The sequence below is a fragment of the Ips typographus genome, linkage group LG9, assembly GCF_016097725.1.
Source record: "Ips typographus isolate SLU linkage group LG9, UJ_Ityp_2.0, whole genome shotgun sequence".
Taxonomy (NCBI): domain Eukaryota; kingdom Metazoa; phylum Arthropoda; class Insecta; order Coleoptera; family Curculionidae; genus Ips; species Ips typographus.
In genome coordinates this window covers 7,190,686-7,217,697 of record NC_138430.1, presented here as the reverse complement: position 1 = coordinate 7,217,697, position 27,012 = coordinate 7,190,686, and the positions used below count along the sequence as shown (strand labels likewise).

At 34.3% G+C, this 27,012-nt stretch overlaps 7 protein-coding genes across 12 annotated transcripts; 2 read left to right on the top strand and 5 right to left on the bottom strand.

Moving 5' to 3' along the window:
* Positions 1-3,609: 3,609 nt before the first annotated feature.
* On the bottom strand, positions 3,610-5,788 carry LOC145734239 (odorant receptor 65a-like). 2 transcript variants are annotated; one of them, XM_081987499.1, is made up of 6 exons: positions 5,034-5,788; positions 4,407-4,985; positions 4,256-4,355; positions 4,038-4,139; positions 3,834-3,989; positions 3,610-3,782 (listed from the first exon to the last, which is right to left on the bottom strand). In XM_081987499.1, the coding sequence occupies exons 1-6, from the start codon at positions 5,186-5,188 to the stop codon at positions 3,732-3,734; spliced, it is 1,143 nt and encodes a 380-aa protein (XP_081843625.1). In that variant the 5' UTR covers positions 5,189-5,788; the 3' UTR covers positions 3,610-3,731. The 2 variants fall into 2 exon arrangements, with proteins under 2 accessions (XP_081843625.1, XP_081843624.1); XM_081987498.1 differs by having other exon boundaries at positions 3,610-3,989.
* A 142-nt stretch (positions 5,789-5,930) lies between these two features.
* LOC145734229 (moesin/ezrin/radixin homolog 1-like) lies at positions 5,931-13,037 on the bottom strand. 4 transcript variants are annotated; one of them, XM_081987484.1, is made up of 9 exons: positions 12,874-13,037; positions 10,184-10,371; positions 7,745-8,010; positions 7,454-7,684; positions 7,140-7,400; positions 6,947-7,084; positions 6,707-6,890; positions 6,415-6,654; positions 5,931-6,360 (listed from the first exon to the last, which is right to left on the bottom strand). In XM_081987484.1, the coding sequence occupies exons 2-9, from the start codon at positions 10,361-10,363 to the stop codon at positions 6,202-6,204; spliced, it is 1,659 nt and encodes a 552-aa protein (XP_081843610.1). In that variant the 5' UTR covers positions 10,364-10,371; positions 12,874-13,037; the 3' UTR covers positions 5,931-6,201. The 4 variants fall into 4 exon arrangements, with proteins under 4 accessions (XP_081843610.1, XP_081843608.1, XP_081843609.1 ...); XM_081987482.1 differs by lacking the exon at positions 12,874-13,037 and adding an exon at positions 12,364-12,555; XM_081987483.1 differs by lacking the exon at positions 12,874-13,037 and adding an exon at positions 12,368-12,555.
* A 462-nt stretch (positions 13,038-13,499) lies between these two features.
* EMC10 (ER membrane protein complex subunit 10) lies at positions 13,500-14,653 on the bottom strand. Its single transcript, XM_081987518.1, has 6 exons — positions 14,487-14,653; positions 14,253-14,423; positions 14,105-14,197; positions 13,867-14,051; positions 13,713-13,809; positions 13,500-13,659 (listed from the first exon to the last, which is right to left on the bottom strand). The coding sequence occupies exons 1-6, from the start codon at positions 14,538-14,540 to the stop codon at positions 13,576-13,578; spliced, it is 684 nt and encodes a 227-aa protein (XP_081843644.1). The 5' UTR covers positions 14,541-14,653; the 3' UTR covers positions 13,500-13,575.
* Positions 14,654-14,723: 70 nt separating this feature from the next.
* Positions 14,724-15,797, top strand: LOC145734247 (proteasome subunit alpha type-6-like). Its single transcript, XM_081987517.1, has 3 exons — positions 14,724-15,063; positions 15,120-15,275; positions 15,327-15,797. Exons 1-3 carry the CDS (start codon positions 14,851-14,853, stop codon positions 15,696-15,698), a joined length of 741 nt encoding a protein of 246 aa, XP_081843643.1. The 5' UTR covers positions 14,724-14,850; the 3' UTR covers positions 15,699-15,797.
* Positions 15,798-16,188: 391 nt separating this feature from the next.
* On the bottom strand, positions 16,189-20,158 carry LOC145734232 (alanine--glyoxylate aminotransferase 2-like). The gene is made up of 8 exons (XM_081987490.1): positions 19,936-20,158; positions 19,755-19,873; positions 18,390-18,624; positions 17,659-17,752; positions 17,356-17,604; positions 17,025-17,204; positions 16,727-16,971; positions 16,189-16,674 (listed from the first exon to the last, which is right to left on the bottom strand). Exons 1-8 carry the CDS (start codon positions 19,986-19,988, stop codon positions 16,407-16,409), a joined length of 1,443 nt encoding a protein of 480 aa, XP_081843616.1. The 5' UTR covers positions 19,989-20,158; the 3' UTR covers positions 16,189-16,406.
* Positions 20,159-21,732: 1,574 nt separating this feature from the next.
* Positions 21,733-24,359, top strand: LOC145733932 (uncharacterized). The gene is made up of 8 exons (XM_081986964.1): positions 21,733-21,871; positions 21,926-22,090; positions 22,137-22,310; positions 22,365-22,578; positions 23,535-23,551; positions 23,606-23,764; positions 23,817-23,990; positions 24,039-24,359. Exons 1-8 carry the CDS (start codon positions 21,824-21,826, stop codon positions 24,267-24,269), a joined length of 1,182 nt encoding a protein of 393 aa, XP_081843090.1. The 5' UTR covers positions 21,733-21,823; the 3' UTR covers positions 24,270-24,359.
* Positions 24,350-26,800, bottom strand: Acat1 (Acetyl-CoA acetyltransferase 1). 2 transcript variants are annotated; one of them, XM_081987487.1, is made up of 4 exons: positions 26,496-26,800; positions 26,119-26,418; positions 24,875-25,785; positions 24,350-24,698 (listed from the first exon to the last, which is right to left on the bottom strand). In XM_081987487.1, exons 1-4 carry the CDS (start codon positions 26,517-26,519, stop codon positions 24,416-24,418), a joined length of 1,518 nt encoding a protein of 505 aa, XP_081843613.1. In that variant the 5' UTR covers positions 26,520-26,800; the 3' UTR covers positions 24,350-24,415. The 2 variants fall into 2 exon arrangements, with proteins under 2 accessions (XP_081843613.1, XP_081843614.1); XM_081987488.1 differs by lacking the exon at positions 24,350-24,698 and having other exon boundaries at positions 24,717-25,785; positions 26,496-26,797.
* Positions 26,801-27,012: the final 212 nt, after the last annotated feature.

The window sequence follows — 27,012 nt, the reverse complement described above, 5'->3', positions numbered from 1 at the left end:
GAATTAGGAAACTTAAACCTGCTAGAAGGTGCTCTTGGTTCATAATCTGACACTCTCATATCACTCACAAAACTCACGAACAACACAAATATGCAACTTTAACTTTACTATACCTTTTAGGTACTTTAGTGAACAATATTCAAATTTTAAATTCAAAATAGATGTCATAGTGACAACAATGACAACTAGTAATTAGTCGTTTTCTTTCAGATCTAAACACGATATATGATCCAAAAATCACGTGGCCTGCGTATAATTTTGTAATCATGAGGTCACGCGATTTTTTTAGAAAAAATAAAGTGGCTCCCTCGGGCGGCGGATTCTATCGAACTTGTAATCAAATGTCAAATTTTGTGTCTTCATGGCCTACTATTTAACATGGAGATGTTTTTTGTGGTTAAAATGTTTATAATCCTACACAGTTTCAAAGTTGAAAAGTTACAGGGATTTAAACGCTCAAGACTATGATTAATAAAGTACAACTTTTTCAATTTTCTTTTTAAGGAAAATAACAAGAAGAATTTTTTTCCTTCGAGGACCGAATGATACAAGAGTAATGATTAATGAGGAAAAAAAACGATTTGCGAATGGGAATACAATATAATGTTGCAGCTTTCTTTGACGTTGAAATTTTCACGCTTTAATTCTTTTCCCCGCATTGATGGAAAACGTTAGTTGGAAAATGTTAATCAACTAGTTCAAGCATCAATCAATTGCAATTTGTAACGGACACATCCTTCCTGGAAACTAATCAATGTTTAGACAAGCATAATACACTGGATCTACTATGTCAACGACCGTGCTCAAACCATTCTAATTACTGTTGGCTAACTGGAATAACTGTCAAATACAGGATTAAAACCGTAGGTATTTCTGAATAAAGCAGAATATGTTTTCATCGGACAGACAAAAGACGGGTTTTACCCTTCGACAAAGTCGCTTTAAAAGGCTTAAAATTGCATTTCCACTGAACGAATCCCAATAAGTATTTCCTTTATACTCCATCAAATGCACTTAAATCCTTTTAACAGTATTCCTTTCAGCCACACTGCATTTGATTTGGCTTCAAAGTAAATTTCACACTTTGGCTTTCAATCAAATGAAACGTTTCACTTGACTGGCTAAACATCACACTTCTTCTATTATTTACTTGGATAAACTTTACATAATCAATCTTACTAAAAAATAAAATTAACCTTTCAACGTAAACACATCTAAAAGTGTTTACAATTTGAAAGTTTTTCTCGTCCTGGCAATATTAAAATTTCCTAGAGATGCTAAACTGTTTATCAGTCATTAAAAAAAAACGCGAGAAAAGTCAAACAATCTTAATATAGAGAGGAGAAGCACTGGTAATGCTTTAAATTGGGATAACAAGCTTTGGTGCAGTAAATCAATCCGCAAATACAGTAAAACAAACACAGGTTGCAGCCAGCTTATACAACACGTTGTTTAGAATATTTCAAAAGCTTTCCTGAATTTAGTTTTAATCAGAAACATTAATCATTGATGAGAAAAGTTTGTGTTGTGTGATCTACAAAGTATTTTAGTAACTTGACGTTATGACCTCCATAAGGTCATTTACAGACAAACTGTCTTTATCAACTGATTTGAATTGTTTAACTTGTGAGACACAACTGAATTATAGGGAAATTAATCAATACTCACCTGTATTGAACTCTTAATTAAACCGAACACCAGCTGGTAAACTAGACTAAAAACTTTCGGAAAAGTTATGAAAAGCGGGAAAATTGCCGCGTTTTGAAACTTGTTGCGTCCAGGATAACAGACACCCTGCTTCCTGGATACGGGCCGAAACGAAACTGCGCCATAGAGTTTCGTAGATAGTGAATAAACCGTCGCGATGCTGGAACGGATCATATCAATCCCAATGTGGGTTTCTGATTAATTCATATCTTTGAGGAATAATCAAAATGTGTACTAAAGCCTATCCGGTCCTAAAATGGGGTGCCTAAATAGTTAAAGCAGTAGATTAGACTCACTCTCTAATAGTGGGGGGTAAATTAAAACAATTTCGAAAATTTCAAGAAGAGTCAGGGCAGATGATTCTGTAATGTTATTGGCCAGGTCACTGATTGACGTGGGTAGGACTAAATTATCATACACTTAACAAAACCATTAGTTTCGTGGAAAGGGCGGACCTCTGAATTTCCTTACTTTAATCATTCATCACAAATCAATCGCCTCCCACACTTAAAATGTGTAATTAATTATTGTTGTTATTCGGACTGAAACAAAATAAAAAAATAATTACAAATAATACAATACCTTAATTTTACACTATTGCATAGCAAATCCATCGCGTTGTAGGTTGCTCAATGACTTTCCAGTAATTTGACGTGTGGGAAAATTCAAATGGCGTCGTTTGACAGTGTGCCGGTGTCATTCGAATTTCCGGGATGTTTTCACGATTTTATTAATAAAAACGGGTCACAAATTAGCTTTTATCAAGTTGAACTAGTCAATTTAGTGTTACTACGGACTAAACTAGTGGTTGTGATAGTGATTTGTGTTTGTACGTTTGCCGTCTAATTTTGGTGAGGTTTTCCATGATTTTTACCGCAAAACTGCCAGGAATCACTTTTAAAGGATAATTTAAAGGTAAAATTTCACGAATAAATTTGAGTCCACATAAGGGCAACAAACTGCATTCTTCTAACTTGTGTTGATTGATTCTTATTGATTTACACATGTGTCACATGACAATTGTCATGTGACTATATTAACGTTTCGTTCGTTGAGTGTCACGTGTTTTGTATGCTTTCATTCGACCAAAATTCACAGTAGTATCATTTTTGTTAGAAAATTGCTAGAAACAAGCAGTAAAATCCATCTACTTATTCCGCAACACAGTTATTGAGCATCTGACCGTGCTTTTTCGTAGAACGATATTTTCTACTTCATAAAATTATTGCGCAAGCATAATATTCGGAGATGTATAGCAGCAGTTTCCGTCCTACTTTCCGTTTCCTTACTTCTATACAATACGAGTTCAAACATTCTTAGATTATTCAGATTTATGTTAAAATGCAGGAAGTGCAAAATCACTCGAGTTGAAAAGTGTTAGAGATTTATATGGTGCAATTAAAGTATCTGAAATGGCAGACGCTTTTCATTACCTTTTTTGTTAAGGATTGGGGTGAAGGGACTTTTAAATTAGTCAAGGGATTAATAAAGGGTACCTATAACTCCTTGACGTGGCCAAACTTGGAAATGAGTTTAATTGTTTTCCGGCAAATTGTAACTTTCAGCAGTATTTTCGATCTAAATTATTATTCTCATCAGACAATTGTTAGTGGAAATTTCTAAAGTTCAGCATTTTCCTTCTAACCCAATTTCAGAGAAATCTCTAATTTATATGTCAGTGACATATATCCAAGTGGAAAAAGAAGAAGAATTATTATTCTCGAGTAGACTTTCAAGAATTATGGGACGTTACATGAAAATTGAATAAAGTCTTGAGAGGACTATAAAAACACAGCTCTATGTGAGGGTGTTAGAAGCCAATGGCCTGTTTCTACCACTAAAATTACTCAAAGGCTTAAAGGAACAGACCAAGAAGATAAGGAATCTTTTTAGTCTGTATGGTTATTACTCTGCTCTTTTAACTGTTTTTAGTATGCAGCATAAATCAATTATTTACTAAACTACAATATATCGTGTGTGTGTGCACAATGTAACCGTTTACGAATCAGCAAGTTTCAATTAATTTAGGACGAGTTCATCATTAGTGTGGCATACGAATAGGCCGCTCTCATGGTCTGGAAAGGGCAAAATTTAAATTGAAACCAAAAATTACTGAATTCAATTACCGTTAAAATTGTGCTCGTTGTCATCGCACCGAAAGGGCCAATCCGCATTGTGACCGGTCTTTGGGCCCTCATTAACATTAGCTGGAGCAGAACGTTGTATTGTTTGCTCTCCTTGTACCAAAACGTGTCGTAAATTGTTTGCGCTACTTGTAAACTCTGTAATAAAAATTGAATTAAACGTTATTGCCATTAATTTATTAATACCTGTTCAGTAATTTCGTTGCACATCCATCCTTGAAACACTACTTCAGACACTAACATTGAAGAGTAAATCAAGGGAAAAGCCAAATCGGTGAACTCTCTAATCTAAAATACATTGTGTTCATAATATCCTGTAAAATGCTTCAATAAATAGGCAATTAAGGGTGATTAATTAGTGGTATGAAATTAATACAATAACTGTTCAATATATCAGTACTTACCGCCATTAAAGGAAATAAAACTGACGCAACTTTAAGAGAGTTTAGCACAAAACTCATCAACAAAACATTCTTAGTAGCCTGGTTTAGTTCTCCAACAAATCTGTGTAAACATTTTTGATAAAACTTGTCAAAAGCACTCTGTAGCAACCACCTGATACAATACTGGTGATCTTGGATCAGTTCTCGCATCCTCCACTTTCGGTCCCCTTCAGTCTGCTCAATTTTCTTCAAATTGAATTGGAGGATTTTAAACCTCAAAGCCCCGTACATCACCAAAGCGTAGAAAGTAGTTTGAATTACTCCGTTCACCACCACACTTTCACAAGCAGTGAATATGTTTGTTGTGATAATCAAGGCTTGATGATTTCCTCTATTGAAAGGCACATAAAGTTCGTGCATAAAAGTTACATTGTCAAAGTCCCAAAAAGCTGGCCCAGCTTTGATCACATCCAGTAGAGATAAACCAATAAAAGCTACTAAAGTGAATAGTGATGATCCAACAATGTACAGGTTGAGATATTTGTTTTTAGCTACAGTAGTGTGGTATGTTTGAGTGATTTTTGCGTCATTAGATCTAGCCAGGTGTTGCTCAATTTCCATGACTGTAGAGCAGAGTTGGGGAATATAATTTTTTTGATAGATTAAGGAGTTTACTAGCATTAACACGAGGGTGACCATGACTGATATACATCTGCTTATCCTTTCAAATGACTCGTTGTTTAGGATCAATCTAAATAAAATAAATGAATAGGAAGGTTTATAAAACTGGTGTTATTACCTGATACTGGCAATAAACTGGAAAATATTGAAGAAAGAATACCATCCAATTATGCAAAAGCGATACATTACGTAAATTTTTGGGGGCAACAAAGTGTTCACTGGCCATATCCCCCACAGTTGCAAAAAAAATCGTGGAGTTGTCATCAAACCCATATTGTTCCGAACACTTTACACAATAACAACATTTTTCCATTTTTCTCAACTATAATTACCCCGTAATTTTATTAGCCAAGAGTGTTATTACATACAAAACAAAACGCCTTGAAAAATTATCAACTTTCTAGAAAAATAATTAAGGAGAGGAAAAAAATTATACAATTTGAACCGGAGCCAAATTGGTAGGCTGATATCACCTTTCTGGCAATTAATCATTTATAAATCATAACGTCCGTTAAATTAAAAGATAATAAACCGTTGTCGGTTTGTTATAACGTAGAACCACATCAAGATCAAAAGATTTTTACTTTCGAAACTTTTCATCGTTGTTTTCAGCAGAGCTAAACAAAGCATATCCATAGCCTAACGTAATATATTATGACGTAAAGTTTTATCTCTGATGCCTGGTTATGTTGTTATGCCCATCGTGTCCGTCGAATTACACGAGAATACAAATGTAAAAGTCGAACAAACGACCGGAAAAAGTATCGAAAGTTTCCGAAAATTGGCTTTGAACGAGGTTTGAAGGGCAACCAGCCAATGTGATGGGAATAACTTTGCCAATAAAAGCCATGGAATGCCTCGGAATGTTGGACATACATTTTGTTAACAAATCAAAAACAACTGCTTAAATCACAGCAGCAAGCTGATTTTTAGACCAATCACAAAATCAGTTATTTTTTTGGTTTTTACGAGCTGTTAGTTGTTCTTTTACAACTAGCACATATAAAACACAGTAAAGTGCGTATCATTTATTTTTAATTGAATAATAATTTATAATTAGACTGCTTAACAAAATTATACTCTAAAACATTTAATAAACATAAATCAACTGAAAGCCTGGTTATACCAAAACTTTGATGGCATATCGAATACTTGTACAAAAATACTTTTTTGAAACAACTTGAGGCTTAAACTAGTTTTTTTTTTAATGTAAACAACTCAAAATAACGGTTCTCGTACTAGTTAATAAAAGAGATACATAAATAATATTTATGGAATGCCACAAGTTACATGTTCTCGAACAGTTCCACCCTTCTGCTTGTATTGCCCTTACGAATATCGCGTAACGTTTTAAACTTGTCCCGTCCTTCCAGAAGATTGATCCTGTGAATTTTGTCCAGTTCACTTTCTTCAATTTTGGCATCGTCTAGTTGTTGCTGCAAAGTCTAAAGAAGAAATTGCGTTTCATTTGAAGTTGGTTACAAATATTTGTATTATACTTTAAGTTGGTCCTTTAACTGCTCGTTGACTTCTTGGACTTCAGGCAGGGTGTTATCAGCGTCTGGGATTGATTCCAGGTCTTTTTCTGTTCTGTTAGCTTCCTCCAACTCCCTTTGTCTACGTTCCTCCTCACGTCGCCTATCTTCTTCTTCCTGTCTTAAACGGGCTTCTTCCTCCCTTCTGCGTGCTTCTTCAATAGCTTCTTGTAGCAGTCTGGTTTCTTCGTCTTTTCTAGCAACCTTCAGGATTGTGATCAAGTATATAAAATGTTTTAGCAGATAAAGACAATACCTCATCCTGAATTCTTTGGACTTCATCATGTTTGGCCCTGATTTCTGCCTCTAATCTCGCTTTTTCCTCCTCTTCCATGTGTTTGCTCTGCTCCAGTCTCTCCATCATTTCTTGGAGTTCGATACGTTGAGCCTCCAACTCTTCTTTGGACCTCTTCAAGTCTTCCAGTTGCTCTTGTAGTTTTCTGGAATGTTATTTTTTCTAACTACATCAACACAATCAGTTGTGTATATTACTAACCTTATTGTACGTTCGGCTTCCAATAAGCTAGCTTGTTTTCTATCTATTTCAAGCTTCATATCTTCTAGTTGTTGTTTATACATCGTTTCGCGTTTTTCCGCTTCCTCTCTGGCAAGCCTTTCCGAATTGTATTTTTGCCTGTAATTCAGTTGTATTGTAACATATTCGATTTATACTGGACTTCTGGTATTACCTAATAACTAATTTAGTTTTCCTGACTTCGTTGGCCTTTTCCTTCATTTTTGCCACTTCCGGTGTGTCCGGTTTCCTTCTTCTGACGTACAGTTCGTGGTTGCCAATACCCAAATTGAGGATTTGCTTACTGATTTTCTCATTCTGAGTGATTATAACAAAGTTCTTGGCAGACTTATCGTTGGGTCTTATGATGAATTTGGTGCCTTTGTATTTGAGATTTTTAATTTCGGACCAGGGAAATGAAATTGTAGGATTCAATCTGTTGGCAAAAATAATTTTACGTTACGAAGTTAACATTTTCTTCTGGCTTACCGATCTTCAACTTTATAGATATTCAGTCCTAAAGCAGTCACACCCAGTAGCAGGTCAGTTCCTTTAGTGTTTTTAATGTGGAAGTAAGATACTCCGTACATTTCTAGGTTTTGCACCAGCTTGAGGTACTCCAACATGGCTTCTTCCCTATCTAAACCGCGATGTTTCAACCACATGTTGGTTATGTTGGCTTCCCATTCGGAAGCTTGCAAAGTGTGCTGTTTTAGTATCCTAAAAATATAGAATGAATAGTCATTATTGTTGAAATGAAACCTGAATTTTAAAACGCACCTTGGTGGCAACAAAGTTTGTTTCTTGAACACATCCTCGTTAATGGTGTCCTTTTGGTAGTCGCCCTGTTTGGCTTGAAGGGCGTAGGAAGCCAAAAGGACACAAGTGTCCGCAGGACAGAAGATGTCGTCCTTCAAAATAAGGGCTTTGACTTGAAGGAAAAAGTATTCGATTGTTATTGTCTCGATTAGTTCTTCCGAAACGTCTTCCGGATAGTATTTGACTGCAAAATTGAAGGTCAGGTTCTTCTGCAAGTCTTTCAAGGACTAAAAACAAAAAAAAAAACGTAAATTTGCATTACATACTCATACTTTTTTTTTAATTATCGTCTAGAAGCACTATAGATGATTCATTTAGTAAGCAGTATTATCCGAGTTTCTGTGTATTTATTACATGAGCTACCAATGGGTGTTTAAGTACTGTAAATGTTTATGTAAGCCAGCACGTAGCCTTGTTCTTAATGGGTATTAAAAAATCAAACAAGTAGGTGCAGACTTTACAATTGTTGTCATGTTGTCAATAAAGATGAAGCAAATTATTACTCGTTTTTAATCGCATTTTTCCTGTGTTAACTCGGGTGTGTTTGTGTCTCTTAATGATAAACCACTTCTATCGATTTTTAATTCAAGCCTGAATATCAATGTAAAAATAAGCTTGTTACAAATTAACTTTAATTCCCAGTATCAAGTTACTAAAGTGTAATAAAATATAAAATAAAAACTACTCGAAAAATGACTAATTTTGTAAAAATATTCCAACCTAGGTCATCAAGTTCTCCCAGCTATTTATATCATCAGTCTCATCATTAATTTACAATACTACAACAATGCGTAAGCACTAATTATTAATTTTATCACTAATATTTATCTTGTGACATGAGAAATGAAAATTACTAAAAACTGTCCGTTTTACTCGCCAAATTTATGCAGATTTATGTGGTTTATCACTGTTTACTGCAATCGATATTTATAAATGTATGATTCATGTTTGTTTAGGATGATTGCGGATGGCGATTTGTGGTTATGGGGAAAATTTAAGTATGTATAATTTCAGAAAAACATACGTAAATGTGTAAAAATCACGTCTTAACAACTCAAAATTTTGATCTAACAACGTAAATCAATATTAAAATTGTTTAAAACTTGAATTATGTATTAACTCTGACTAATCAAAAATTATGATTTATACAGACCATTTATAAAAGTGGTTGACCAATTTTAATTATAAAGTTTGGTATTTAACCAACGTTTAAGTTAGACTTTATGTCACGTGACTGTTAATCATTTTGCATGCATTTTCAACTTTATTTAATTTAGTCTGATTTGGATTTAACAGTTTCGTCCCAAATTCGACTGAAATCTAATTTTTGTAGACAATCACACACAACCTTCAAAAAATCAAAAAGTCTAAATTTATATATCATATATTCTAGAGGTGTGGTAAATCGAAAACCGACCATAGGAAAACTGTGTAACTGACAGAGAAACGTAGATAATTGCATGCGTGGGACAAAGACAGAAAACGAAAAAAATACCAAGTAGGCCATATTTTCAGTACACATATTTTCGTCGACACCTCGTATTGGATCGACACGTATTGGATTTTGGCAACAGCGTACTGAAAATATGGCCTACTTGAAATTTTTTTCGTTTTCTGTCTTTGTCCCACGCATGCAATTATCTACGTTTCTCTGTCAGTTACACGGTTTTCCTATGGTCGGTTTTGGATTTACCACACCTGTATATGAAAAAATAGGGAGATTCACCAGCATTATGTATATTACGAATTAAGGCATTAATTCCATGGACTTTAATGCATTTTTGTTACGTTATTCATAACATTACGAATCTTTAGTTGGAAATTAAACCACTCAGGAATAAATTAGTTAGATAAATTGATAACAATGATCCTAGGATTTTAAGATTACTCAGTTCCTACACAAAAGTGGGAGAAACGAGGGTGATTAGATGTTATTCTATTGAAAAATTAAATAAACATTTTGGGAGAATTATTATCCAAAATAAATTATCAAATGTAACTCTTAAACATTACAGTTAAATCTGCCAATATTGCGTGGGTATGCAACCTAGAATACTAAATAACTATTCATTATTAAATATTCTGTTAAATTAACATACCCAAGTATAACTGAGTTAGTACTTGGAAATGTCTGAATATTCATAACTACAAAGCATATTTCTGGTGTAAAAAAAAAACCATGGCAATTGCAGAAAAAAGCCCAGCCACAAAAGAAATCCAGGCCTATGGAAAATGGCTGCATAAATATTTTAAAAGTTTCAAAATTGAGACGGGACTACCCAAATTCCCCCCGTTTTAGGTGCCGGTTCATGCATAATGGATAGAAAATGTAAATAAAAACGTGAAGAGCGAAAAGCATTATGAGAATTTGCGAAAACATTCACTTTTGTGTTGGCTCACCTTTTTAGACTTGTCAATCCAAACGTCTTCGTTATCGGGCCCTTTGTACATCAAACCAAACCACCAGGTTTCCTGTATTCCCAACGATTTGCACATTGTTTGGAATATTTCCCGTGTGGAGGTTTTAGGGACTGCTTGAAGGTCCGATTCATGGTGAGGAGTACGCACTATCACCTTCATGGTTTATTCTATAAAAAACCACAGATTGGTAATTATATCTGGTATATGGAAGGCGTAATTACTGGTTAAGTAACTTATTAATAGTAATTGAACTGTTAGGTAACACTTTTTAAGATTCGTCTATGTGAAACTGTATTAATCAACTAAAGTAAATTAACTACTGAGCCATGATGTGTGTGTATGTACAATCTATTCGATAACTGAATAATAGATTACGAATGTGGGTTATTATTCAAGATAAACATACGCAGTAATACCTGCATTTACCTAGAGTTGATCGATAAATAAACCTAAATTATCCTAGATTTTCTTTGAAAAGAAGTTCTTCACCGAATTATTGTTTAATTCCTTAACAACGTAAAAATTCCATTGAAAGGTGATGAGGTAGAAAGTTTTGATAAGATTAGAATTATATTAGAAGGTGACATAATAGCCATTTAAAGTGGTTTATTAAATCGATTTTTTTTTTAAATTCTAAACACGCGTTGCAACTTTTTTTCACCATTGTTTACCTACTTATTGCTTTAGTGGGTACTATTTATGTAAATTAAATGGAAATTTTAATAATTTACATAACTGTTTTGTGCAAAAAAATGTTGTGTGAAGGTCGTATTGCAAATAATATACTTTCCTATATAAAGTTTAAAATTTACTATTAATTGTTGCAGTATTGGTTGACTTGCAAATTTGAGACCCAGTTATACTTTGAATATACAAGGTGTTTCTAAATATGAGCAAGAAGACAACTTCAAACTTTATAGGGTAAACTGAAATTGAATAAGGTTTGGTAGCTAAATCAAAACATTTCAAAATATTCTCCAGCTGTCCAAGGGCCAACCAATACCACTTTAAAGAAGGTTTCCTATATGCATTTTTGATTTAAGTTTGGTACATATCAAACTTCTTTTAAGCAAAACAGAAAACATATTTTATTAAATAATTTATAGAAATTAACTTGTTTTTTCAACTCCAATTCCAACAAAATTGATTTTGAAACACTGTGTATAGTCTAGGTGAATTTAGATTAGACTACAACAGTTACTATCACATTTTGATTAGAACAATCCTACTATTTAACTGATTTATGGATTCGTTCAGTCATAATGACATCAATTGATGGAAAAGTATGCTTTAAAACTAAAAATGTACGTGCAAACTGGCAAAGTAACGCTTATCAGAACAATGAAAGCTGAACGTGTTTATTCTTTTATAGCTCCATATAAACTCGCGTATTTTGCAAGAGACGACAAAACTTTATTTATAGAATATATTATCATGTAATTGAAGATGCTCGTTACATTTTGATAGTCAAAATTTCAATTTTATTACAAAATACAAATTATAGTAATCTAAGTTTGTAATATTAATGTGGATGAAAGGTAGTCCTAGAAGTGAAAACATTCGAGCGTTTTAAAAGGAGAAAGGAGAAATGGAATTTGCATTTTTACGTAAAAGGTTACATAGTGTTTATTTTGCACTGTTATACTGTTGATTTCACATAAATAAAATCATTAGGCTCCTCACAAAACAACTAATATAGGTTTAATACAATTCTAATCTGGAAACACTATGATAGTAGGTTTTTAGGATTAACTAGTACTAAAACCTTAAATAACGCATTTATTTATTACTTCAACGTCAATATGTGCAGGGAGTACTCCAAAAAGCAATTTAAAGGATGTGTCTGTAAACAACCAAAAGGAAGTCCTGGAAAAATAAGAGTTTGTTTATCTTTGAACGGTTTTCCTTGCCAGGACTGGAGTATTTCTGTTTAATTTTTTTACTGAAAAAAAAAACGATCCAATGGGTTGTAACATTCCTGTACTGGCATGTTGAAGGCAAAAAGTAAAATTTCTGACCGCAATGATCATAAGACAATATACCTGCACGGAATACTAATTACATATACTGGCTGACCTTAACCACGTACACTTATTTAAGTTGGAAAATTAATACGGTTTAAGCTTTTGCTTTTATCAACAATTACTATTTATACGTACACACCACTATCCTTGCGACAAATTCCTAGGTATGCAATAACCTATAGAGAGTATTTCGCAAAGGAAATACTACTAAAACCAAGCTGCGTCACCAAATTAACTGCACTAAACTAATTACAACTGTGTAACTAGTGTTGAACACGAACACGGTACACCGGAGCACTGTAAGAGTGTTCCCTGAACCGTATAGAGTAAGTTTGGGTTCCTTATCACTTCACAGTACTGATAAGGTATGTTGCAATGACGTAGGTGGATATATTTACCGGTATGTGGTGTAGATTTGGCAGGATGTTTTATCAAATTTTTGTAAAATGAATAAATTGTGTTTTTTAAAATTACTGTAAAGAAATAAGCTCTGTAAACAATTTGCAAAGAAAATTAATTCAATCTAATACAGAGTGCTTATAGTGACACCCTGTATGCTCTTATATAGAGTGGTCCAAAACATTTATAAGTACAACAGTTGAAGTAGGTATTTCATCACTGATTCAATTCAACCAATTATCTTACCTCAGTACTAATAAAAATTCACTAAACAAAACACTATAGTCATTCCTTTTAATCAAAACACTTTAAGAGACACTATAGACACACAACTTGATTCAAATCATCACACTAGCAATAATTGCATAGAACACCGACGAATGTCGTTCTACTACGAGGCACATATAACAACTATAAATGTTAATTTGCGCAAAGAAAACTTGTTCAGCGACCGTAAATGATATATCATATGCACACCACAAGTTCGTAACGGATGATTCAGATTATAATAACAGGAGGAAACGAATATCCCAAGAATTATGAAGAGTGTGTGGGTTTAATCGACCTTGGCATCAATTCAATGCTAAAATATTGAATTTTAACGTTATGGTGATGATTGATTTGATCAATTACCCAGTGAAGTTGAATTAGTAGAGCGCGATGGTGTCTCGTTGAAAGCGAATGCGCTCGTGCCTAGACGAGAGAGCTTACATGCAATAGAAAGTGAATAAGATGGGCTTGATTAGTCCCAAATTAGGTGATGAATGAAATATTAGGTTTTCCTGGGCATATTGTGTAAATTATATCACATTGTTGTTACTCATATCATGACAGGGACAAAACAGTGGAATAAATATTCAAAAACAAGGCAATTGAAATAACTATCTATTCCTCACAAAACCATTACACTCATACAACACTTCAGCTATAATTTTTAACATTATAAATTTATTGGCCTCCACCACCTTGACCATCAGGATTACTTGCAGATGATATTACCATAAGTATCACAACTGCTACAATATACATCCACTAAAAAAACAATAAATTAGTTTAACACCACAATTACTGGCTGAATCACTTACATATTTAGCCAAAAAAGATCTGTTGTCTTTAACTTCACCTCTTTCCTGAGCCTCCTTCTCTCTTTCAATTTTCTGGATGTATGATGCAGTGTCAGGACTAAAATTACACATACATAATTAGTAAACTACTGGATGTCCCTGTGAAGCAACTTACAGAGCACCAGTTTCAGTATGTCTGACATAAACACTGGTGGTAAACTCCTTTAATTTTTCTAGTGGGACATCAGCCCCCTCACAGCTGGATTTTGATGCAATTACACAAGCAACACCTATTACTCTTCCTTCATAGTCAAGGGAAACTGCAATACGATCATCTAGCTCTGATTCACCTAACATACACTAAAATACTTTTATTAATCTCTCTGGTTTTGATTTAGTGAGTGTAAACTTACAGCTTTAACTGTTGAAATAAAAGTACGCTCTGTACCATCCTGGGCCACTACAGTAGATCTAACTTTGTAAAAATCATTGGTAACTGAGAGTTTCTGTAATTTCAATGAATTTTACAAACAATCACATTCCATGCTATCTAATTTTTACCTGTATTTGTTGTTTTTCAATTTCAGTCAATGGTTTTTGACTTACAATGGCTTGTTTTAATCTTAAACTGTGAATGGTTATATTGCCTCTCTCAGTGTATACCGGATTATTTCCTGAGTTAAGGGCATGTTGTACTTTTATAAACACTGAACTGTCTTGTTCCAAAGCATGCTGAAAGCAACAATATACATGAAAACTTTAATGTCAACAGAATTTGTTACTATTTGTATTTACCACTAGGAATAGAAACAAATTGACTAGTACGACTAGGGTTAGTTGGAAAGTCATTATTTCAAGTAAACTAAACGCTTTTTGGCTCCAATATTAGTAGATAATAATAAATATTTTAAAATTAATAATAATGTTTGCATCTATTTTTTTGACAAGTACTAAGATAGGTTAGACACACAATCTCTTCTACCTTAGAAGAATTAAAATTAAATTATAAACATAACCACTATCTGTCAATGTCAAAAAGTCAAAGAGACATATCAAAAACAAAAATCATCCTCACAGTGCATCTTCCAAGTTTTTGGGTTATTTGATATTTAAATTAAAGAAAAAAACCTTTACATTTGTTAAAAACAATCCGTAAAACATGTCTAGAGGAAGCAGTGCCGGTTTTGATCGACACATTACCATTTTCTCACCTGAGGGTCGACTTTACCAAGTGGAGTACGCTTTTAAGGCCATCAATCAGGCCGGTCTTACCTCGGTGGCTGTTAAGGGGGTTGATACGGCGGTCTGTGTTACCCAAAGAAAAGTCCCAGATAAGTTAATAGATGCCAATACTATTACCCATTTGTTTCAGGTAAATATTATTAGCTTAGTTAGCTGTATGGGGCATTATAAAACTGTCTGGTTTAGCTTACAGACAATGTGGGGTGTGTAATGACTGGTATGATGGCTGATAGTAAGTCCCAGGTCCAAAGGGCTAGATATGAAGCAGCCCAGTTCAAGTACAAGAATGGATATGAAATGCCCATTGATGCTTTGTGTAGAAGAGTTGCTGACATCTCTCAAGTATGTTGTGTTAACTTTTTTTGGTCTGTGTTATAATTGTGAACAAAACAGGTGTACACTCAAAATGCTGAGATGCGCCCTCTAGGTTGTTCCATGGTCCTGATTGGCTATGATGATGAAATGGGGCCCTGTGTGTACAAAACAGACCCAGCTGGCTATTACTGTGGCTATCGCGCCATAGCTGTGGGTGCGAAGCAAACTGAGGGCAACAGTTACTTGGAAAAGAAACTAAAAAAAAAACAGGACTTGCAAGGTGATGATGTCATTCAATTGGCCATTAGTTGTTTGTCCAGTGTGTTGGCTGTTGATTTCAAACCAAGTGACATTGAGGTTGGGGTCGTTACCAACGCCAATCCTAAGTTTACTGTTTTCAGTGAACAGGAGATTGATAGGCATTTGACTGTAATTGCTGAGAAAGATTAATTTCTAGTTGCTTATATTGGAAGGTGCAAGTTTATAAAATTGGTTTATCCTGCACTGGAATTATTTAAGTGCTTTTTCTAAATAAATGTATTACTTTATGTTGGTTTTTCTTTATGATGTTTTTAAAATGGTAAATGAGTGCATTTTTATACAGATATATAACTTTTTGTCTCTCTTTTCTGGTTTCAAAATAAAAATTTGCCAAATTAGCACTTTTTTCTTTAAATTTTTTTGAACATTAAAAATTTGTGTTTTTTTTGTACTTATTTCATCTAATTTAAGGTCTTTTGGTATAAATATGCTCTTAAACTGTGCTTTAGAACCTTCTCCCTAAAAACTCCCTAAAGGCCCCTAACATTCCTTAAATTTTTTTTGAAAAATTAAAAGTGCTTTTTTTGTAGTTATTTCATCTAATTTAAGCCATTTTTTTAGGTTGTTTGGCAAAACTATAGATCTTTTAAGAATCATTTCTAATGTAATTAAACTCCAGTTCTGCCTATTTATTTTTTTATTACTCATGAAATAAATAGGAAAACTTAAATTACATGTGTATAGTAAAAGAAGCAATTTAAAAAACTATGTTTGATACTTAATATAAGTAATAAAAAAGCTATTTGCAATCAAGCACACAAATAAATTAAACTTAATTAGTCTAGCAGTATGTACAAAAAAAAAACTTAAAAATAATAATACAGAACAAAACCACTTTTATATGGACTTAATGTTTTCTTTGTAAATGGGCCTTACAGGTCTCTGACCTTTATTTGAATGTTCCTGGATAATCGACGGTACCAAGTTCTGTAGGCTTTTAATCTTGGCGTCTAGTTTGTCCTTATGCCTAACTTCAGTGAGAACGCGGTCCAATAAACTAACCACTTCATCGACATTTTCTTTGGTGAAGCACATGGGCGGTTTCAGTTTAATAACGTTGCATTCAGGTCCGTCAGCACTTAACAGTATATTTCCTTCCCTCATCCTGTTGATCATTCCCATATACCAATTTGGCGGTACAAAAATTAATAATTTACCTTTGCAAGACTATTTGAGCGCATTCCTTGTTAGCTTTCCTAGTTTCCCTGTCTTCAACCAAATCAATGCCGACAAACAGACCACTACCTCTGACGTCACCAATGTACTTGTGTTTCTTAGCCAAAGTCTGGCACTGGAAGAGCAAGTACTCTCCCACAACCAGGGCTTTCTCCCTCAAGTTTTCTTTTTCGATTACGTCAAAAACTGCGTTGGCAATTGCGCACGAAACTGGATTACCTCCATACTGTTTTGATTTTAAAATTAAATGGTACAAGTTTTGGAGCAGTTGAAACTTACGGTGTTGAAGTATTCCACTCCCGTGTTAAGGAAACTGTCAGCGATCGCTCTGGTGGTCACGACGCACGCCACTGGATGTCCATTGCCCATTGGTTTTCCCATTGTCACTATATCGGGTTGGACGTCGTAGTCTTGGAAGGCCCACCAGTGTTTACCGATTCTTCCAAAACCTACTTGCACCTATAAAATATAAGAATACAACTTTCTTCTAGAGTGTAGAGTGTAACATTTAGACAACCAACAAAACACTAGATTTCCTTAGGAGGTTGTTAACACTGTGTTTTCCCTACATTAGTAAAATTTAAATTTTTTTCTGCTGTGAATTTCTTACCTCATCAGCAATGCACACTCCTCCAGCATTCCTAACGTGTTCGTACACTTGACGGAAATAACTTTTTGGAGGAATAACTTGTCCGCCGCAACTCAAAAGACTTTCAGCAATGAACGCGGACACTCCGTTGCCGTGATTGGTCGAAAATTCGCACAGTTCTCTCACCTCTTCAGCGTACAATGTACCGATTTCTTCAGCTGGGTATTCGTCGTCGCGGTACTTGCCCCTGTACGAATCAGGACAAGGTGCCTAAAAAAATGTCCTATATTAAGTTGATGAACCACCACAAAATAGAAGACTTACCAAATAAACATGCTCTTTCTGTCCAGCGCCTCCAGGGAGGTTAAACTTGTAGTGAGAAATATCAATCAATGAAGTTAAGTGGCCGTGGTAAGCACTGAAAAAAGAAGATCGAATCTACCTGGCGCCTAAATCCCCCATCACATCCACCCATCATACTTCCAAAAGTGACGTCATGTTTCAATGCAAACACTACTTAAGTAAATCTAATTTCTTTCAAAATTAAAGCAAAAATCCATGACTTCACTTTTATCCTGCCTTCAGATATTATGCGTTTATACACGATCACTTACTCAAGTCAGAAATACACATTTATAGAGAGGGCAAGAATAATTGAGCAAAATATCTGAACTAGCGGCAAAAACCCCCATCACTACATTCTTTTATAAACACTCTCGCTCTTTTATATGCAGACACCTGGTTGGCCTGCCGTTTTCCACTCTCTATGTAGACACACACGGGTAAAGTTGGCTTATTTTTAAAGCGCTGCAAGAGAAAAATAAAAACAAACGAATTAGAAGAGTCTGTGTACTTGTCATCCAGCTAAAGATACGTCTATAAGCGGAAAACCGTTAGCAACCCCAACTTTTAAGAGTTTTGCTACCTCAATTTAACAAATCTCTTACAAGTTTTTCTTTGAAAATTTATAAAATCCCTCCTCTAGTCTTCTACCGTCTTCTAGTCTGGAAGGCTGCTTGAATTGTTTAACTAACCCAACTATACTCGACACTTACTGTTCCAGAGTGACGACGTCCTTGTTTTTCGTGTGGATTTGAGCCAGTCTCAGTGCCAGATCGTTAGCTTCTGAGCCGGAATTGACGAAGAAACACACCTCCAAGTTTTCGGGCATAGTTTGGATGATTTTTTCAGCGCAGAGTACAATGTTGTCGTGCAGAAAGCGGTTGTTGGTGTTTAGGGTGGCCATTTGGTCACAGCCGGCTTTTACCACGTCTGGATGGCAATGTCCCACTAAAAAAAAATGTTCCGTCAAAATTAGTATTTTATCAATAATTTCGACATGGTAAAATGGAAATTTACTATCAAGAGAGGAGTGTTCTTAAGTAAATACGATAAGCAGTTTGGTAACCCAAAGGCAATCTACACGTGACAATGGGTCAATCCTGCACGTCACTGTTTATCAAATTATATGGAGCAATATTAATTATATCATTAAGATTCACGAGCTAGTCTCGTGTGATTTGTGTATTAACAAACAATGATGCACCACAAATAACTGAATATAATATAGTCACAGATTAAATAATTGAAGGCAATAGGAAAATTTTGATAACTATTATAATTATGGCTTTGTTGTTAACCACTTTGTCACTCCTGGTTAATTATTAGCTTAGCAACCATATTATAAAGCTGGTCTACATAGAATTAGACTCAGAATGTAGAACTTTAACAATAAAGATTACATTAACTAACTAGGATTTAGTTATCAGTAAGCAAATTTACGTCGCTTATCATTATTTGATTTACTATTCTAGTTAAGTTACTAGAATGACTTTCCAATTACTTACTAACTTAATGTTAGTGCTGGTTATGTTGCAAATACATAAAAATAATCTTCAGAGGAATTTTTTCAGTTATAAGTAACTTATGGCACATTTGTGAGTGATCAAATACGACAAAATTAAACTGTTCATTGGTCAAGAAAAAGCAACAAGCTGAAAGCTGCCACGCCTAGCCTTAAACTATAGAAAAAAAAATATGCAAATAAATATGTTATATTCCTATACCAACTCTTTAAAACACTTAATATTCAGTTTTCTTTTTAATTTGTATTTTATCAATGATTTTAACATTTTTTTAACTGAGAACAGAGAGTACTTTGTGTGGAAGTAAATGTTCTAATTCTTCTGCCTAAATATTATTTTAGGGGTTTTTAACAAATTTAAGTTATCCACAGTTTAAAAAATACAGAATTTTAATACTGCTACTTTGTGAAAGTTTCAAACAAAAAATTGTGTCTAACAATTCTGCTTAAGCTGGTGAACATTAAAGTGTATTTTACCCTAGAAAATGGTACGTTTCAAATAATCTGAACTGGACAACCATTGATTTCATAAAAGTTAACATAAATTGTAACTTACCATGAGCAACATTGTTGATACAGTCTAAAAATGCAACCCCCCTCTCATCATACATGTACTGTGCCTTAGCCCTGACGATCTTCAGAGGATCCTTTTTGAAAAACAACTGACACGATTGCCTAAAAACCGTTAAAAATAATTTGAAACATAATTTGAAATAGTTTTAGTATAAATCTCTTACCCAATCAGCTTCTGTCTTAGGGCGATAGTTTCGGTTTTGGGAATCTGTTCCATTATGTAAAGTGGAGGATGTTCTTCCAAGGTATTAGAGGACTATGTAGTGACTATAGTGTCTTGTGCTAGGTAAGTAGTAATATATTTATATTAGTGGGGAGATTGCGCGCGCAAATATTTGTCCATCGAAATGCTTAATATAGAGTTTAATTATGATAAGGTTCAAAATAACTTAAGCGAAATACACTGGCAAACACAAACTGAATTATTTAATTGTTTGATAAGCCTTTATTTGGTTAGGGGCTTGTTTTGTGGATAACGGGGTGAAGGGACTGTCAATGACAAATAGTTCTTTAAGTACAGTGGCGTTACCTGTTAAGAATTGTTACATACATATTTACAGTAAAACATGTAGGAAAATTTTATCCTTAACAATTTTCCTATATTGACTGAGTGTTACAATTCATTTACTAGCTTTATTTGTGCTCATTTATGATTATATGTAGTATAAAACCCACACCTCTGTAAATGATTTGGTACAAAAATATCTCAAAAGCATTCCAAATTAGTTTTAATTGTTTTGGGCTTGGAGTGTATATCAATAGACGTAAACAAAAGTCCACAGCATGCTGCTCACGTGTTATCGTCACGTTTAACAAGTTCCTATAATTTATCCGCAGATAACGCTAATTATTGTCTTAACAAAACGAGTCCAATACAGATTTTCAACATTTTTACTTATTTAAGTAGTATAAAATTGGGTCAACAATACCGATCTCTTGTGATCGATTTGTTGAGCAACAAGTTAACCATTCATTAGAATGTTAATTAGCCCTTTTAAGTAGATATTTTAGTAGAAACTGGATTTGACCGGATTTTAACCGAATATAGTTACTCTCAAAGCAAAAGGTTACTGTAAACTGTGATGAACTTGATTGCCAAGACGTTTTTGGTCGCAATAGATTTTGCGGCGTAAAATGTAATCTTTTATCACTGATTTTTTTATTGAAAATTGTCACATAGAAGTACTTTTGTTCGTCAGGCAGTAATTGTTTTATTGACTTTTAAGTGGAATTTGTACAAAGGTTGAAATCGTTATCAATCACGTTTCCAGTATCCTCAATAACGGTTTTCTACTTGAAAGATGTCTCGGTCTCGTGTAAACTATATGACGTGGACAATTATTATTATCTCCGGCATTTTGAACAGATCATGTAATAATACACTAGCGATTACTTATTAAATAAAAAAATTTCTAGTTAGATAATGATAATTTATGACAGAGAGGCAAAATCCATGACAGACTTAAGTATCATTTACACTGATTATAATAAATTGACAGTAACAAACAGTATAAGAGTTAAAAACCTAATTTTAAAACTAATACAATGAAAGGAACATTGTAGGTATGGATACTTTAAAAATCATTAACAAAACCAAAAAATAGACAGAAATTCTGCAGGTTAATAAAGGTGATCAGAATTACATTTAAAAATAACACTATTTTAATGAGTTAATATGTTATGTCATTATTGCTAGGAAAAATAATAATACTTATAGAGCCATACCATAAAGTGATGGTATTTTTTAGCAAATTGAATATAGGAGTAAAGTTATAACAACCTCTCAATAGTGTCTAAGTATATATTGAACTTATTAAGTGACATTCAAATATAAGTGAGATTAAAGTAGGCTAGAACACTCTAGATTATTATTGACCTTTTTTTGTTTACTTTCAATTTCTTAATATAACTTTATTGAATTGCTTTGTGACTGCAATGACTGATTGGAGTTATAAAAGGCAACTTTTAAAAAGTGCGCCTATAGACTGATGTATATAAAGTAAATCTAGCATCTGATAATACCATTATCACCCTGACCCAGCAGTTGATAACATGAATGCCCTATATTTAGTGTTTGCCGTGGTTTTAGCTTCCACCCAAGTAAGCATGTGACTTTATTCACTTGATGGAAGTTAGTTAGTAACACATTTTTAGGCACAAACCCTTATAAAAGCATCAGAAGACGATGTTTTGGTGCAAGTGTATTATGAAAGTCTCTGCCCTTACAGCATTGCTTTTATTACTAAACAACTTTATCCAGTTTACGTTGAACTGAAAGATTATATAGAATTAGAGTTGATTCCTTGGGGACATGCCACGGTAAGTACTAGCTTTAAATGAAACAAAACTACATTAAAAACTTTAGGAGGAAATTGTTGATGGGAAAAAAAGTTTCACTTGTCAACATGGGCCTAACGAATGTTACGGTAACAAAGTACATTCATGCGTCCTTGATTTATTGAGCATTGATAAAAGCCTCCAGTACATTGCCTGTGCTGAAGCTGGCTCTTCTCCTACAGATGATGCTAATTTCGAGACAGTAATTTCTCTCACCAAAAACTAAAAAAAAACACAATTAAATCAGGCATTTTAGTGCGCAGAAAGTACTGGAGTATTGTGGACGGATATTCAAGAATGCATTACCAGTGGCGAAGGAGACGCACTTTTATCAGAAAATGGCAAGAAAACTGCTCAAGTCAATCCCGTTGGAATTCCTATGATTGTAATTGATGGTAATTACACTGATGAAAATGAGACCAAAGCATTGACAGATTTTAGGGACCTTATATGCTCTATAACTGATGTGTGTTGAATTTCCTGTTATAAGTTTAATTAAACGAGAATCTTTTTGCCAATTAATTGGTACGTGTGTTGCAATTTCACGACTTCGAATCAATTTTATGTTTAATAAATATTGACGCAATTATCAGCCTATTTTAAACAAACAATAAAAGAGGCAATATGTAAGTCTCTTAAGGTCAAGACGACTTATTATCGGCGGACCAAAGGTTGCAAAGATCTGCTTTTTGATTAATTTTTTTTATGGATAAGTTTTAATAACATCAAAATCTTTAAACAGAAAAATTAGAGCTTTTTTGATTAATTACTTCTTTCTGTTAATTCTCAGTTAACTAGGCTGCACATTAGAGGAAATTTGACTTTAGGAGTAGTTCAGAAATGTAAACAAGTTCCTTTGAGTGTTCTTTTTATATCCAGTTTTAATATCTTATTGAGGTAACCTGGCCAGGAATTACAAACTTTTCCTCATAAGTATTTATTAGCATGGCGCTCATCAATTTTCGTAGTTTTGTTTGCTAAAAGCTTTTAAAAGAGTTGTTCGTCCCTAAATTATAATTAAGTCAGTGAATATAATAAGAGGACTTGTTTACTGTCCAATACTTTTTCAATATTAGTTAAACTAAGTAGTCACAATAATCATCCACCAAGTCGTCTATAAAACTCAATTGCAAATTACATGGCTTTTGATGACTACAGAGTTTTTAGAAAGTACTAATACTAGTGTAATGGATATTATATTAGTAAATATGAAATTCCAAAAAATTAGGCCTACAGCACAGTAATAAAAATACAAACACTTGCAAAAAAACTTAAAGCTGTAGCCTGTAATACTATTTTTTATCTGATAACAAGAATCACTTGACTATGAGTGGTTGACAGGTTAAAATATGACCAAAAACCACTTTAATCGTCACATTTACCAGTCACACCACCATGAAGGGTTTACTGTTAACTCTGGCTGCAGTTTTTTTAACTGTCAATGTAAGTAACAACTTTATCATATTTGTCTGTACCTACTGAATGTCATTTTTGCAGACCAAGTCAATTGCCGAGCAAGATTCTGTCAAAGTTGACGTTTACTATGAGACTCTATGTCCTGATAGTAGGGCTTTTATAGTTGTTCAACTGTACCCAGCCTATTATTCGCTTAAAGACTACATTGATCTGTCGCTCATTCCTTGGGGACGTGCTTCAGTAAGTTATGTCAATTAGGTCTGCTTTAAACTTGAAAAATTAACTTTTAAAGGAGAATGCGGTGAACGGAACTAAAATTTTCACTTGCCAACACGGTGAAAAAGAATGTTACGGCAACATCGCGCATGCTTGTGCCATAAAAATAGCTCCGATAGGCAACAGCACGGAATTTGTGTTCTGTTCTGAGCGTTCTGATGCCCCGGCTGATGACGTCGTTTTGAAAGAGGTACTAGACTGTCCATTTTTTTGACAGATATTGTAGTGGTTATTATAATGCGCTGAAACAGCCGACATTTCCTGGGCGGACCTTAAGGAATGCATGACAAATGGTACAGGGGCGGACTTGCTGTCAGAAAATGGAGTGAAAACTAATCTGGTTAGCCCAGCGTTTATCCCTACTATAGTTTTGGATGGTGTGTTTGATCAAGATGTGCAAGATGCTGTTTTAGAGGACTTTAAGTTGCTTATTTGCGATAGAATTGGGTATATCCCTAATTTGTGTTAATGCTAAGTTTACTTACCTTTATTTGGCGGTTACTTCAGGAATTTTTCTCTACCAATCTATTGGAAATAAAAAAAAACAAATGAATGAAAATCCAACTCTACTAGGTACATGGTCAATCAATCTTTTCTATTGACGATACAACACGCTTAATCAAACTTCAAACTAGCATAATCTTGTAGTTTCCTTTTTAACAAATCCTCATTCAACTTATGTTTACACAAAAATTCGCCATTAAAAAACAACACTGGAATTTCGTATCTGTACAGTCTGAGCCACCGTACGTTTTCTTTTTTTGATATATCGACAGTTTCAAAGTCAACAGATTTCATGTAAGGAGAGAGCTCAGCTTTTAGCTCGTCGCACAACGGACAAGGGTCTCTGGTGTATAGAGTCAGTTTGGGAAGTGAGTTTTTTAGAGGTCGCTCCCGCCTACCAGAAAACAAACAATTTGACAGTTTGCGTTTTTTTACTTGTAAATATATCTTAGTAATTATGTAACAAACAAAATTCGACCCAGTGATTTCACCTCACGCTTTAATATAAAATATATAATCAGCCTTAAAACAATAAAAAAAGGGAATACATAAGAAAAACATTAAACTTACAATCGCTCGATCATAATTGAGGAGGCGCCGCCTCCTCCATTGCAAATGGACGCCACACCTTTCTCTCCGGGTTTCAAGGCGTGCACTAAATGCACCACAATCCTTGCTCCAGACATTCCAATAGGGTGTCCCAAACTGACTGCACCTCCATGCACGTTAACTCTGCCGGGGTCAATGTCAAGCAATTTTTGATTAGCCAAAACTACCACGCTGAAAGCTTCGTTCACCTCCCATAAAGCCACATCATCTTTGTTAACTCCAGTTATTTGTAAGAGCTTAGGTATTGCAGTAGCAGGAGCAATAGGAAAATCTATAGGATCGCAAGCTCCATCCGCAAATCCAACCACTCTAGCTAAAGGTTTCGCGTTGAGCCGATTGGCCACTTCGGGAGTGGTCAAAATTAAGGCGGCAGCACCGTCGTTTAAAGTGCTCGCATTCCCCGCAGTTACAGTACCGTTTTCTCTTTGAAATACCGTAGCCAAACGTCCAAATTTTTCAAAATTAACTCTTTTGTACTCCTCATCTTCTGCGAAAACTACATCAGGTTGGCCACGCTTTTGAGGCACGTTCACAGGAACAATTTCCGTATCAAACACTTTGTTTTGCCAAGCCTGCGCACTTCTTTTGTACGACCCCAAAGCAAATTCGTCTTGTTGTTGTCGGGTGATTCCCAGCTTTTTGGCGGTGTTTTCCGCACAATTTCCCATGTGCACCTTATTGTAAACGTCGGTAAGACCGTCGAAAACTACACCATCGATTAAGTTAATTCCACCGTAAGGAGTTTGACCTCTACGGAGGTAATAAGGGACGTTGGACATGGATTCCATACCTCCAGCTAGGACCACTTCTTGAGCTCCAGTTTGCAGGGATTGTACTGCCAGCATTACAGATTTCATCCCTGATGCGCAAACCTAAACAATATTAATATAAATACTGGAGGACCTTTCAAACAGAATTATTTCAAAACAACCAGTTATACCAAGTTTATTTACAATTTTTGGATCCACTTTAAACAGAATATTTGTAATTTGAGAGTTTCAATAATTATTATTTAATTTTATCGCATTTTGAACAAGGTAATTTGGTTTTTAAGCAACTAAACCTAACTATGAATCCAAAATCAAAAACCTGCTGTTGGGACAGCCTTAAAACAAAGTATACAACCTAAAGAAATTCCACACAACAATAAATGATTTATTTCTTTTACAAATCCAGTTAATACAACTTAATTTGGACTTATTTACCTTATTTACAGTGGTGCAAATAGTAGATGTGGGCAGACCAGCAAAAATGGTAGCCTGTCTAGCTGGGGCCTGTCCTACACCTCCCTGACACACATTCCCCATAAAAACTTCCTTCACTTCTTCTTTAGGTATTCCAGCTCTTTCAATAGCACCTTTGATTGCCACTGAGCCTAGTTGAGTAGCTGTGAGTGGGGCCAGGGATCCAAGAAATGATCCCATTGGGGTACGGACTGCTGATATGATAACAGCTTCATTGAGGTTTGATTTAGTGGCATAGCGACGAATAGAAGGGTTTGTAACCTGTAACAATCCCAATATTATTTACCACAAAAAATGTGGGTGAAATAACCTTTGAAAGGCTTAAATATCTAATTTACCTTTATAAGTTTTGAGAGTGACATGGTGTAACGGCGGTAGTCAGAGATTTATTGAAATAAAATTGGACCCCAACTGGACTTTGATACTTATGATAATGCAGTTACAAAACAAATTTAGAGATTTATTATAGGTTAAAGCTAAAAATCTGAAAAATAACTTGCAAAACCGATTCAACTTACTGATAATATATTGTTTACTATAAGTAGTGTGACCAAAATGTGTTTTTACTTAAATTAATCAACATTTATATACTCAAAAATAAAAAGGAAAAACTTAAACAGTAAACAAATAACAAAAACTAACAGATAAAAAGTTAGGTTAGGTTAAAATCAAATGCATTCTTCTTATTCAACATACAATTTTTAATTCTTTTAATTTATTAATTAAAACAATAAATTGGAGTCATTTATGTAATTTACTTCAAGTTCTTTAAAATGTGTTGTTCATATTATTGCAAAAGGTATGTAAACATTAGTGAGACAATTAAAAATTTAAAACCTTTCAGTTGTATCAGAA

Bases quoted from the DNA above. Each gene is read 5' to 3' on its own strand.
- LOC145734232 (XM_081987490.1), bottom strand. From the start codon at position 19,988: ATGGAACAGATTCCCAAAACCGAAACTATCGCCCTAAGACAGAAGCTG. The intron at 17,753-18,389 runs GTAAGTGTCGAG...TTCTTTTTTCAG, and splicing joins GACGTCGTCACTCTGGAACA to TGCTTACCACGGCCACTTAA. The intron at 16,972-17,024 runs GTAAGTTTCAAC...AAATCAAAACAG, and splicing joins GAGTGGAATACTTCAACACC to TATGGAGGTAATCCAGTTTC.
- LOC145734229 (XM_081987484.1), bottom strand. From the start codon at position 10,363: ATGAAGGTGATAGTGCGTACTCCTCACCATGAATCGGACCTTCAAGCA. The intron at 7,685-7,744 runs GTGCGTTTTAAA...CTATATTTTTAG, and splicing joins CAAACTTTGTTGCCACCAAG to GATACTAAAACAGCACACTT. The intron at 7,085-7,139 runs GTAATACCAGAA...ACTGAATTACAG, and splicing joins AAAACTAAATTAGTTATTAG to GCAAAAATACAATTCGGAAA.
- EMC10 (XM_081987518.1), bottom strand. From the start codon at position 14,540: ATGACTTTCCAACTAACCCTAGTCGTACTAGTCAATTTGTTTCTATTC. The intron at 14,198-14,252 runs GTAAAAATTAGA...TTGAAATTACAG, and splicing joins TTGAAAAACAACAAATACAG to AAACTCTCAGTTACCAATGA. The intron at 14,052-14,104 runs GTAAGTTTACAC...AAAGTATTTTAG, and splicing joins TTATTTCAACAGTTAAAGCT to TGTATGTTAGGTGAATCAGA.
- LOC145734247 (XM_081987517.1), top strand. From the start codon at position 14,851: ATGTCTAGAGGAAGCAGTGCCGGTTTTGATCGACACATTACCATTTTC. The intron at 15,064-15,119 runs GTAAATATTATT...TGTCTGGTTTAG, and splicing joins CTATTACCCATTTGTTTCAG to CTTACAGACAATGTGGGGTG. The intron at 15,276-15,326 runs GTATGTTGTGTT...TGAACAAAACAG, and splicing joins GAGTTGCTGACATCTCTCAA to GTGTACACTCAAAATGCTGA.
- LOC145733932 (XM_081986964.1), top strand. From the start codon at position 21,824: ATGAATGCCCTATATTTAGTGTTTGCCGTGGTTTTAGCTTCCACCCAA. The intron at 22,311-22,364 runs GTAATTTCTCTC...CAGGCATTTTAG, and splicing joins ATGATGCTAATTTCGAGACA to TGCGCAGAAAGTACTGGAGT. The intron at 23,991-24,038 runs GTACTAGACTGT...TGGTTATTATAA, and splicing joins ATGACGTCGTTTTGAAAGAG to TGCGCTGAAACAGCCGACAT.
- LOC145734239 (XM_081987498.1), bottom strand. From the start codon at position 5,188: ATGGGTTTGATGACAACTCCACGATTTTTTTTGCAACTGTGGGGGATA. The intron at 4,986-5,033 runs GTAATAACACCA...TATTTTATTTAG, and splicing joins CAGTTTATTGCCAGTATCAG to ATTGATCCTAAACAACGAGT. The intron at 4,140-4,255 runs GTAAGTACTGAT...AATGTATTTTAG, and splicing joins TTTTATTTCCTTTAATGGCG to ATTAGAGAGTTCACCGATTT.
- Acat1 (XM_081987487.1), bottom strand. From the start codon at position 26,519: ATGTCACTCTCAAAACTTATAAAG. The intron at 26,419-26,495 runs GTAAATTAGATA...GGATTGTTACAG, and splicing joins CACTCTCAAAACTTATAAAG to GTTACAAACCCTTCTATTCG. The intron at 24,699-24,874 runs GTAAGTTTAATG...GTTTTCTGGTAG, and splicing joins TCAATTATGATCGAGCGATT to GCGGGAGCGACCTCTAAAAA.